At 42.1% G+C, this 12,096-nt stretch overlaps 1 protein-coding gene across 1 annotated transcript in view; it reads right to left on the bottom strand.

Annotated features, from left to right (window-relative positions):
- The window catches only part of galt (galactose-1-phosphate uridylyltransferase), a 90,983-nt gene extending 79,099 nt beyond the window's left edge, over nucleotides 1–11,884 (bottom strand). Inside the window, exon 1 of the mRNA XM_063042066.1 lies at nucleotides 11,646–11,884. Coding sequence (XP_062898136.1) covers nucleotides 11,646–11,715 — 70 coding nt within the window. The 5' untranslated portion in view covers nucleotides 11,716–11,884. The remainder of the gene's footprint in view (nucleotides 1–11,645) is intronic.
- Nucleotides 11,885–12,096: the final 212 nt, after the last annotated feature.

The following is a 12,096-nucleotide window of genomic DNA, read 5'->3' as shown; positions in this document are numbered from 1 at the left end:
AAGCCAGAGAGATTGACCAAAAGAGAGTGTCTACAAGATCAGTGTGCACCTTGAAAGAGGCCCCAAGAGGAATTACACTAAAAGCACGCCTGGTGGCTAGAGGTTTTGAGGAACTGAACATAAAAAAACTCAAAAAGACTCACCAACATGTGCATCAGAGTCTCTGACTCTTTCTCTCAGTGATATGTCAAAAGCATTGGCAACCCCACTGCATGGACATAAAATCCACATTCTTACAGGGAATGGAGGTGTCACAAGACAGAAGTGAAGGAACACTGTGGAAGCTCAGTAAGTGTATGTATGGTGTAGCAGATGCATCGCTCTACTGGTATAAAAAGGTCAAGGAAATATGTTGAAAACAGATGGAAAGATGTCACAAGTGAATCCAGCTGTTTTTTAACTGGCAAGATTCAGGATGTCATGTGATTTGAGTACTTGCCTGTTAAGTAGATGACTTCATATGGGGAGGCTCATAAAACTTTGCCACAACAGTGATACCTCAGCTAAAGTCAGCCTTTCAGATTGGGTGCAAGGAACATAGACATCCTTACTGTTGACGGAACAGTACAACTGCACCAAGAAAGCTACATAAGGAATCTTCAGACAATCCACATGGAATCCTCACGTGCCACACAAAAGGAATGCCCCCTCAGGCTATGTCCACATTAGACCGGATAATTTTGAAAACGCCGGTTTCGCGTAAAAACTATAGGCGTCCACACTAGGCGTTTTTGAAAATACCTCCGTCCACATTAAAACGGATTTTGAGTGAATCTCCTCCTACTGGGCATGCACAGGACACACAGAAAACAAGTGAAGAGGAAACGGTACACTTGGTGCGTGTTTGTCCAGAAACATTTCCTACACCCATAGTCTCTTCACCGATGGAAGGGACAACAGCTACAACTAAATGCAATAAGGCTTGTTACTGGGCAAAAGTGAAATTTGCTGTTACCTCATTTGTTTGCCTTTACTTTTGCCATGTCCTTGTGTATTAAACGTGCCATAAAACGAGTTACTGGGCAAAAATGACAATTGCATCTATTGAATGTTTGCACAAGCAATACATTAATAAAGCACCATGTTAAATGTATAAAACATGTCGGTATCAGTGTTATCTTGTAATTCCATACAATGTTACATTAGGATGTTACACATCTATTGTCAGATATTGCTGTTGGAGGTTGCATTCAAGAAAACAGTAAAATACTGCACTGCTGCCACCATTTGTTCCGGCATGTCATGACAGTGTTTTTAAAATTAGCCAGTTACCCCATACACACTACAATAGCCAACCGGCGTTTTCAGATTTACACACTCTGGGGAGTGTTTTAGAAAAGCTCCATTTTCGGGGGAGGAAAACACCGTTTCAGTGTGATGGAGGGTCAAAATGAAGAGAAAAAGCTTCGGTCACGGATTTATCCGTCTAGTGTGGACGCAGCCTTAGTGAAGCTGAAGCTGAACAACTCAGGTCAAAGATAGGTCAGATTCTATGGGTGGCAAGGCAGAGCAACCTGACATCATGTTTGATGCCTGCAACTTGGCATCCAGCACAAAAAAAAATGCCACAGTACAAACTTTAAGAGGCAAACAATATAGTGTGCATAATTCACTCAGAAAAGGTAGTCTTGAAGTTTCAACAGCTTGGAAAAGATAGCTCACTGAGGCTTGTTGTCTTCAGAGATGCCTCACTTGGAAATCTTCCCAAGGGGGACATTTTATTGGACTGATGGGAGAAAAGGGAAGATTTTCACCTCTCTATTGACAATCAAAAAAGGATTCGAAGAGTTGTACAGAGTACACTGGCAGGAGAAACCCTTGCTATGTCTGAAGGTATTGACAATGCTGCTTATCTGGCCACACTCTTTTCTGAGCTTTTCTAGAATAGTCTATAAATAACATGTGTTACAGACAACTACTCTTTGGTTGATGCCATCAAATCCACCAAGTCAGTTAGAGAAGAGGCTTCATCTAAAGATAAGCAGCATCAAAGTACGTGTCCAAGCACAGAAAATTCATTATGTGCTATGGTCAACAGCAAAGGAACAATGAGCTGACTGTCTTACAAAGAAGGGGGTGCCAGCTCTTGTGCTGTTAAAGGCACTTAGTACCTTAAGGATTGTATTAACATCAAAGGTTAGAACTAATTCTCATATCCTAGTGGACATTTGAATTGTCTTTAAATTTTTTTAATTTAATTTTTTAAAAATATAGACATAAAACAAGGTTGGGAGATTGTTGAGTTCTCTTCACTTGGACTATACAAGTATTTAGTAGGCACGCTCACTTTCCCTATTATGCGCATGCACGCCAGAGGAAAAGGGGAAATTTGTGGGACGAAAAGATGGTGGCCCTCATGTATTGAATTGAGAAATTGAAAGTAAAATTGTTTACACAAAAGAAAAACTGGTCTTTACTGATTGGGCATTAACAGTAGGTAGAGTTAAAGCCATCCAAAAGTCAAAGCAAACAAGTACAGGCTGGTATAACACACCAGTAGGAAAATGACTGGAGATAAATGCATCACATGTATTGCAAGCATAAGTTATTTTCATTCTGTTGACACAAAACGTAAATATAGAATCCAATACTATTCTGATTCTTAACTGAGATGTATTAAGGAAGTGAAAAGAAATAGGAGATCAGGGCTAAATTCTCAGGGGGAAAGCGGAGTAGCAAACGTGAAGGAATTAAGCCAGATAGAAGTACATCATGAAATTGGAGAAGGGGGATGAGGCTCCTTGTTGGTGGAAAAATCTAGTTCACATGAATGGATAGTCAAGATTCAAAATTCAAGCGTCAAGATTCAAGTTCACCTATCACAAGAATATGAAAAACATACAGTGAAACACAGGAATGAGACAGCAATTGATAACCCAGTCACATAGCTGGAAGGGGAATTTGATGAGCAAAATTAGCCATCAGCAGGCACACTGAGCAGACAAACCGCCAAGAGTTGGAGGGACAAGCTATGGCTGTTGCTGTAAGGTAGCAGGATCAAATGAAAACACTATGAGGAAGGCAATATGGTCTTGTCCAATACAGAAGTAGACATAGGAAGATAAAGATCACTGACAGATTATGGAAGAGGAAGGATCATACACGGAGAAATTAAAGAAAACATGGTGGAAGAGAAGAAAGGGGCTTTTGAAGATAACAGAAAAGGAGTTGTTGGATCGGCTAGAAATTGGGGAAAATAGGACCCTGGTTCAGAATGTCTGAACAAAATACTAAGCCACAGGTGAATAGGAACCGGGCAGTGAGAGCTAAACAGGCATATCTGTAACACCAGGATCAGATCCTACCCAACCTGCTGGCATAATACAAAGGTCCAAAGCAGGTTAGGATGAGATTCTGGTCGTTTGAGCATGCTGCCCTATCCACTGCTGATGTTCATGCTTCTACCTTGGCTTTGTTTTCCTGTACTATTTCCATCTCCCCAAAATCTATCATCAACTCTGACTGACCCTCTACGGTAATCCAGGACAAAAAAATCCCAGACATTTACTACCCTCTGAATGAAGAGATTTCTCCTCATTTCAGTCTTAAACAGTCTTCCCTGTATTCTGAGAATCCTTATTCGGCACAGTTGGGGAAACATTCTACCTGCTAAGATACCCTATAAAAATTCTGTAAGTTCAACTGAATTCACCTTTTATTCTTCTTAACGCTCAATACCTGGTCTATTCAATCTCTAAGCATACAGCAAACCAAATATCTCAAAGTTCAAAGTAGATTTATTATCAAAGTACCTATATGTCACCATATACAACCCTGAGATTCAGTTTCCTGTGGGCATAATCAATAAATCATTAACAGAATATTGACAATGATAGAATCAATGAGAGACCACACTGACTGAGTGTTCAACCAGTGTGCATAAACAAAAATAAATAATAATTAAAAAAAAGCAATAAGTATCGAGAACATGAAATGAAGTGTCCTTGGAAGTGAGGCCATAGGTTGTGGGAACATTTAAGTGATGTAGCAAGTGAAGTTGAGTAAACGTATCCCCTTTGGTTCAAAGACGAATGATTGAAGGGTAGTAACTGCTCCTGAACCTGGTGGTGTGAGTCTCGAGGCTCCTGTGCCTTATTCCTGATGGCAGCAGTGAGAAGAGAGCATGCCCTGGGTGGTGGGGGTCTCTGACTCTATGGCAACGGCTTTACCTGTGATAGACTGGGCTGTATCCACTACTTTTTGTAGGATTTTCCTTCCAAGGGCATTGGTATTTCCATACCAGGCTGTGATGCGGCCAGTCAATATACGCTCCACTACACATATATAGAAGTTTATCAAAGTTTTAGATGTTATGCTGAATCTTTGCAAGCTCCTAAGGAAGCAGAGGCTTTGCCGTGCTTCCTTCGTAATTGCACTTCCGAGCTGGCCCCAGGACAGTTAATAACACCAAGGAATTTAAAGTTGCTGACCCTCTCCACCTCAGATCCTCCATGAGGACTGGCTCATGGACCTTTGGTTTCCTCCTCCTGATGTCAATAATCAGCTCCCTGGTCTTGCTGACATTGAGTAAGAGGTTGTTGTTATTGCACAACTCGGAATCTGGCAAAAATCATCATTGCACTCATTCACCACCTCATTAAAGTCCAATATACATTGCTGTAATATGTCCTCACTCCTGCATCAAATACTTCCACAATAAAAGACCAACACACTGACTGCATTCCTAATTGCTTGCTGGCTTTCAGTGACTTGTGTTGTAGTATACATAGGTCCCTTGGAACATCAATATTTCTGCATCTCTCATCAGCTAGACAAGTGGAATGTTTTTGTTTTATACAGCAAAGTGGGTGCCCTCAAATTTTCCACATTAGTTTTCCTCTGCCTTCTTCTCACCACTCACTTAGCTTGTCTATAATGGTCTAGAAGCCTCCTTATATGCTCCTCCTTAATCCACCCTAGTATCATCAGCAAACCTGGAGAGATGACATTTGGTCACCTCAGCCAAATCATTGAGATGGACCATGAAAACTTTGCACCCCAACCTTTGACAAACGAGAAAATCTGCAGATTTCCCAGCAACACACACAAAATGTTGGAGGAACTCAGCAGACTAGGCAACATCTCTGGTAAAGAGTACAGTCGACATTTCAGGTCAGTCCTGCTGAAGGGTTTCGGCCTGAAACTTTGACTGTCCTCTTTTCCATACATGCTGCCTGGCCTGCTGAGTTCCTCCAGCATTTTGTGTGCTATCCCAACCCTTGATCCTGGTGGTACCCTACCAACCACTGCCTGGCAATCTGAGAAAGACTCACTTCTTCTCACTCATTCTACTGTTAACCAATTCTCATCTCATGAGAACTATCCATTACTCTGAAGTCTATGCGATTTAAAGGAGACGCAAGAAACTGCAGATGCTGGGTGCAGGATTCAACCCGAAACATCAAAAATTCCATTCTCCCCTACAGTTGCACTTCAGCTGTATGCAAATTCTGGCCAAAATTTACATAATTAAGCAAAAAAAGTGATGCATTTCGGAGAAGAACCAATTCACATAGGAAAACCAGCAATAGGAATCAGCTGGTGCGGTCATCCAGGCCAGAGCTTATGAGCTCACTAGGAACTTGAATATTAAAAAAAATCCAAGCTCCTACAGTTTACTCAGGTGGTCATAAAACTCTGCTGGTATCATTTGGAGAAAATCCAAAGACATTATCCACAGAAGCCTTGGCCAATACTTGTGATCTCTCAATCTTGACTTTTAAACACTATTATCTGGTTATTTTCCTAATGCCATTTAGATATAAATTGGCAGTTATATTTCTAGTATTACCATAGAGACAGTACTCTACTGAAATATGCTTATTGATAGCGTGTGTTTATATGCTGTATTTCCTCGGTTTTCTTGGAGCCATTTGACGATATATTTTGCCTTGGGAGGGGAGTTTGATGTCTGATGTTTTTCCCTGGGTGGGTTGGTTCTATGGTTTCTCTTTGTTTCGTCGCTATGGGCAAGACAAATTTCAGGGTTGTATACTGCATACTAACTTTGATAATAAATGTTCAGTACGTCAAACTTTGAACTTTAAAACTGCAAAATACCAGAAGTGCAGTAAAGCCAATGGTCTGTAACAGAAAGAAAAATACCTGCTGGAAACAAGCAGTAAAATTGAATCTTACAATCCCATTCATGTTGGCTTTTGATAGAAACATAGAAAATAGGTGCAGGAGTAGGCCATTCGGCCCTTCGAGCCTGCACCGCCATTCAGTATGATCATGGCTGATCATCCAACTCAGAACCCTGCACCAGCCTTCCCTTCATACCCCCTGATCCCTTTAGCCACAAGGGCCATATCTAACTCCCTCTTAAATATAACCAATGAACTGGCCTCAACTGTTTCCTGTGGCAGAGAATTCCACAGATAGACCACTCCCTGTGTGAAGAAGTTTTTCCTCATCTTGGTCCTAAAAGGCTTCCCCTTTATCCTCAAACTGTGGCCCCTCGTTCTGGACTTCCCCAACATCAGGAACAATCTTCCTGCATCTAGCCTGTCCAATCCCTTTAGAATTTTATACATTTCATCATCTTCATTCGGTATGTGCCATGTCATATGACATAGGCAATCACGGTCCCATCACCATGATTGTTCTTGGCAAATTTTCACAGAAGTGGTTTGCCATTGCTTTCTTCTATAGTCATAGTCATACTTTATTGATCCCGGGGGAAATCTGGCCAGAGATTGTCTGCCTGGCGTCAGTGGTTACATAACCAGGACTTGTGATATACACCAGCTACTCATACAACCATCCGACAAGTGACCCTGATTGGGGGGGGGGGGGGCACTAAACAGGTTCTTCACTTCCGCCAAAGGTGACCTGCAGGCTAGTGGAGGGAAGGAGCACCTCACACCTCCTTTGGTAGAGGTATACCTCCATCCCGCCACCTCATGTTTTTCTATAAGAAATGTATAAGAAGTGGATTGGCAAGGACTGATGAAACACAAATAGAGACTGCTGGAGGTGACATATTGTGAAGCAGCTGTTCTTAAATGATGGCCAAGTGACCTACCATGGAAAGCATCTTATCCAGACCAGATGCATCATGGCTTGATATGACAGCTACTCTGCATGGGACCACAAGAAACTGCAGAGAGACGAGGACACAGGACACCAGCCTCCCCTCGATGGATTCTGCTACACGTCACACTGCCTTGGTTAAGCAGCCAACATAAACAAAGACTCCTCCCACTCCGGATATTCTCTATTATAACTCCCCCCCCCCCCGGCCCGGTAGAAGATAGAAAAGCCTGCAAAACTTACATCATCAGGCTTAAGCACAACTTCTACCCCACCAGTATAAGACAATTGAAAGGACCTCTTGTACAATAAGGTGGACTTCTGACCTCACAATCTACTTCGTTATGGCCTTGCAAATTATTGTCTGCAGCACACCCATTCCCTGTAACTGTGTTCTGTGTTCAGTTGTTTTTTATCCCTTGTACTAGCTTGATGTACTGATGCGAGGAGCTGATCTGTATTGACGGCATGCAAAACAAAGTTTTTCACTGACGAAGGGTCTCAGCCTGAAACGTCACCCGTGCTTCTTCCTGTGGATGCTGCCTGGCCTGCGGCATTCCACCAGCATTTTGCGTGTGTTGCTTGTTTTTCACTGTACCTGAGTACATGTGACAATAATAAATGTGACGCCAGGCAAGCAGACCTCCTGCAAAGTTACTCGCTGGGGAAGCGTTCAGGGTAGGAGCGGTCCTAAGGAGGCCAGAGGTCTCCCGTGAAATGGCTGCTGAGATCAGTGAGAGGTGGAAGGAAAAGCAATGACAGAGGGGAGCTCACCTTGCTCCAGGAGAGCGCAGGTGTCAAATGAAACACAGGGTTGGGAGTTTCTGGGAGAGGCCCGATTCTCCCAAAAGCAGTGAAGCTGCTTATTGACAGTTCTGTTTAAAATAAAAATGGAACCCAGTATTGCCAGCATTTATTGTCCACCCTTAAATGTCCTTGAAGTAAGTGGCTCACTAGGCCTTTCCTGACTTCATCTCATTGGTGAGGCTGAAGTCCTGTACCAGATAAAGATGGCGGATTTCCTTCTCTGAAGGTCGTTGGTGAACCAGATGCATTTTTTTTTATATAACATAGTAGCTCTATTTTTTAACAAATTCCAGGTGAAACACTGATTTTCAAATTCCACAACTGCTGCAGCTGGATTTGAATTTTATACGTCTGGATTGTTAGCTTCGATCTCCGCTCTCCACAACACCGAGACTTAGGCCATGGCCTGCCCCAGCTGCTCCGAGCTTGTGTTTGCAAGCTTCGCGGCAACTTGCCCCGCTTTGTGAATAACCGAGGCCGAACGCTGTGGGCCTGATCCAGCTGCTCTGGGCTTCATGTCTACGGACTTACATCTGTTCCGAATGCTATTGCTTGCTTTTTAGCGTTCGCCTGATTTGCATTTTTCTCCGTCTGCTCATTGAGTGGTAGTTATAGTCTCTTTTTAAAACGGGTTCTTTCGGGTTTCTTGTTTTGTGACTGCCTATAAACAGACAAATCTCAAGGTTGTTTATTTATATATACTTTGATAATAAACTTCGGTAATTAAACTGCCAGGCCAACTGAAAGCATGTTGGGACCTTTAGGCTTTGGACAAAGGAAGTCTCTGAGTTACTGGATGTAATATCTCTTTCTGTCCCAGCAGTAGCAGTGAGACCATAATCACAAGAGAATCTGCAGACGCTGGAAGTCCAGAAAAACAAACACCAAATGCTGGAGGAACTCGGCAGGTTGGGCAGCACCTAAACACAGGAAGAAACAGTCAATGCTTCGGGCTGAGGCCCATCCTCAGGGCTGGAAAGGAAGCGGCAAGAAGCCAGAATGTGTGGGGGGAGAGGGGAATGAGTACAAGGTAGCGTGTGACAAGTGAAGCCAGGTAATGGGGAAGATGGATAGGTGGGGTGGGAGGGGTAATGAAGTGAGAAGCTGGGAGGTGACAAGCAGTAGAAGGATGAATCTGATAGGAGAGGAGAGTAGACCATGGGAGAAAGGGAAGGAAGTGGGCACCAGAAGGAGGTGATTGGCTGGTGAGGAGAAGGGAAGGGTTGAAAAGGAGCTAGAAGGGAAATTGAAAAAGAGTGAAAGGGGAGGGAGCGGAAATTAAAGAAATTTTTTTAAAAAATCAATCATAAACAAGAAAAGATCTGCAGATGCTGGAAATCCAATCAATACACATAAATTGCTGGAGGAACTCAGCAGACGAGGCACCATTTACAGAAACATCGACTATACTCTATTCTCGGCCCAAAACATCGACTATACCTTTTTCCTTAGATGGTGCTTGGCCTGCTGAGTTTCTCCAGCATTTTGTGTGTGTTGTTTTAAAAATCAATGTTCGTGCCATCAGGTTGGTGGGAATCCAGATGGAAAATGAGGTACTGGCCCCTCTGTATATCAGTGTTCTTTTCAGACTTGCTTCTTTCCCATTGCATTGTGTTTTATAGAATTAACTGTACGAGGGGAGACTATTTGACAGAATAGAAAGTGTTGCTCCTCCAACCCAAGAATGGCCTCATCATGGCAGTAGAGGAGGCCATGGACCGACATGTCGGAATGGGAATGAGCGGAAGTGAGCGCTAAGTTTGATGTGATAAAGTTAGAGAACAGTCTTGGCATAACATCATCCATGGGCAGTCCCTTGCCACTGAGTAAAGAGGACTGTGCAAGTGAGGCAGTCTCACCCAGGAGAGAACGAAGAGGCCAATGGCTAGAACAAGGCCAGGGTAGAATTGAAAATACAAAAAGGAGGAGGGCATTTAGGGGAGAAGATAGAGGGGAAAGGATGCCTGGAGAAAATGATACAAGACTGAAAAACAGTGTGGAAAAGAGCATACATATAGGTTCAGAAGACTTCTGCATGTACAAATACCCACACTGTCACTCTGGTGCCAGACATATTACACCTAAAATTTGTCTATTTTGAAGCAACACACTCACAATGCTGGAGGAACTCAGCAATTCAGGCAGCATCTATGGAAAAGAATCAGTAGTGGACATATTGGGCCAAGACCCTTCATCCGGACTGTTTCTGCCCAAAATGGCAGTTGTTTATTCCCTTCCACAGATGCTGCCTGACTTGCTCAGTTCCTCCAGCATTTTGTGTGCGTTCCTGACAATTTCCAGCATCTGCAGATTCTCTTGAATGTACGTCTATTTTAAAACCACATTCTTATTTTCATGGTCCAATAATCCCCAATTCTGTTCTTGCTTATCCACAGTCTGCAGATTTTCATTCCAGCTTCCCATTCAAGTCCTAAACATAGTTATCTACAACAGTTAACTGCTGAAAAGAACTGAAAGTTCTAATAACTGAATACTCCAATGATATCACTAGAACTTTGTAGCAGAAGCTTGGCCCAACAGCAGAGGAGATGATGCAGCAGTAAGCAATAACTTTAATAATAGACCGCAAAATAACAAGGCATTAGGGACCACAAAACAAAAGAGAATAGAAACTAAACACAAGCAACAAGGCAATCTTTAGGCAGGGAAAGTGAATCACAAACATGAGAAATTCTGCAGATGCCGGAAATCCAAGGCAACACACACAAAATGATAGAGGAACTCAGCAGGTGAAGAAGCATAAATTGAGAGGAATAAATAGTCAACGTCTCAGGCCAAGACACTTCTTCGCGAGTAAAATGGAAGGGGGAAGATGCCAGAATAAAAAGGTAGAGGGAGAGGAAGGAGGCTAGCTAGAAGGTGATAAGTGAAGCCAAATGGGTGGATAAGGTAAATGAATGGAGAAGGAGGAATCATTTTTGCTGGTGGGGAAGATGCTTTTTTGCTCGTGGGGGAGGGAGGGGGTCTTCTTATTCTTATCTGTGATTTAGTATTTAATTAGTTTTTCTTTTTAAATAAAAACTGAACCAGTAAAAGTTGTGTGGTAAGAAAATTAGAACTTTTTCAGACAGCAACCAACCAAAGTCCTAAGTTTATCTAATTCCGAGTTAACCAATGATAACAAGAATACTAACCAATAATGAACAAAGCATAGATGCACAAAAGAGAAACCTCAAGATCATTCTCTGATGTTCACAGAATGTATTTGCTGTATCTGCCTCGCCATTAAAATGCATTCATAAACCGCAAGTTTCTTGGTTGATTTGAATTGTCAAATCATACAGTTAAAGTATTCCAACCGTCTAAGCTGTACAGTAAATGGGAGATAAGTGCGCTTTAACGTTCAAACGTAAAGCCCTGTCACTTTAAATTTTATTAACCATAGATATTTTTTCAACTTTGATTCAGTCTTCTTATTTAGCACGAATTTCACCTGTTTAACTTTGGACTTCTGTCCCAATCCTTACCCCGTTTCATTATGTTAAAACAAACCCTCTTTCGACCCCAAGTTTTCCCTCACTTCAAAATTCAATGTGTACGTTTAGTAACGTGCCCAGCAAAACGTATACATTGGGATTTTGAAGGATAGCACACACAGTGGGCAAAGGAAGATTATGATCCGATAAACAGAAACATACTTCCGCCAGAATAGAATTAGATTAAACGGCATCTAACACAAGACAAGCAGCCACTAAATGAATAGATCAGGCAGTGATGTTTCAGTATTAATTAGACCAACTTCACCATTTCTAGCAAAATTAGTAAATCTTTGTGTAAATTACCACTGGGGTCGAAAGTCGGCTTTGCAGGGACCTTTGGTTCCACGCTGGAGTTTCTTTCACTCCCTTCCATCAGCCAGTCCTCAGTTCCACAGCGAGGTTAAAGGCGATACATAGCTTTACTTCTACCGCTTTACTTTTAACATCTTATTTTAATTGCAGATAACACATGTCATCACTTATAAAACAATAAGACTAAATTAATCTCCCGCGTTTGCTATTTGGACTCCGCTGTGCCAGGATTTCTGACAGGCCAACCATAAACGAACCCTAGGATTTGACTGAATGTTCCTGATTTAGCTCTAATTTCTTCCACCTGTTTCTTCAGGTACCGAGGGTATAAGTATCAGGAAAGTAAGCTTGTTTTGCAGCAACATTACAAACATTAAATTTAAAATAAATTTAAATCAACAAGTGGTTGATTTACACTATAAATAACCTAAAATAAACATTA

Source organism: Mobula hypostoma, chromosome 3 (assembly GCF_963921235.1).
Source record: "Mobula hypostoma chromosome 3, sMobHyp1.1, whole genome shotgun sequence".
In the NCBI taxonomy this organism is placed as follows: Eukaryota; Metazoa; Chordata; class Chondrichthyes; order Myliobatiformes; family Myliobatidae; genus Mobula; species Mobula hypostoma.
The sequence above is the reverse complement of the archived record's forward strand: the minus strand, read 5'-3'. Positions and strand labels throughout refer to the sequence as shown.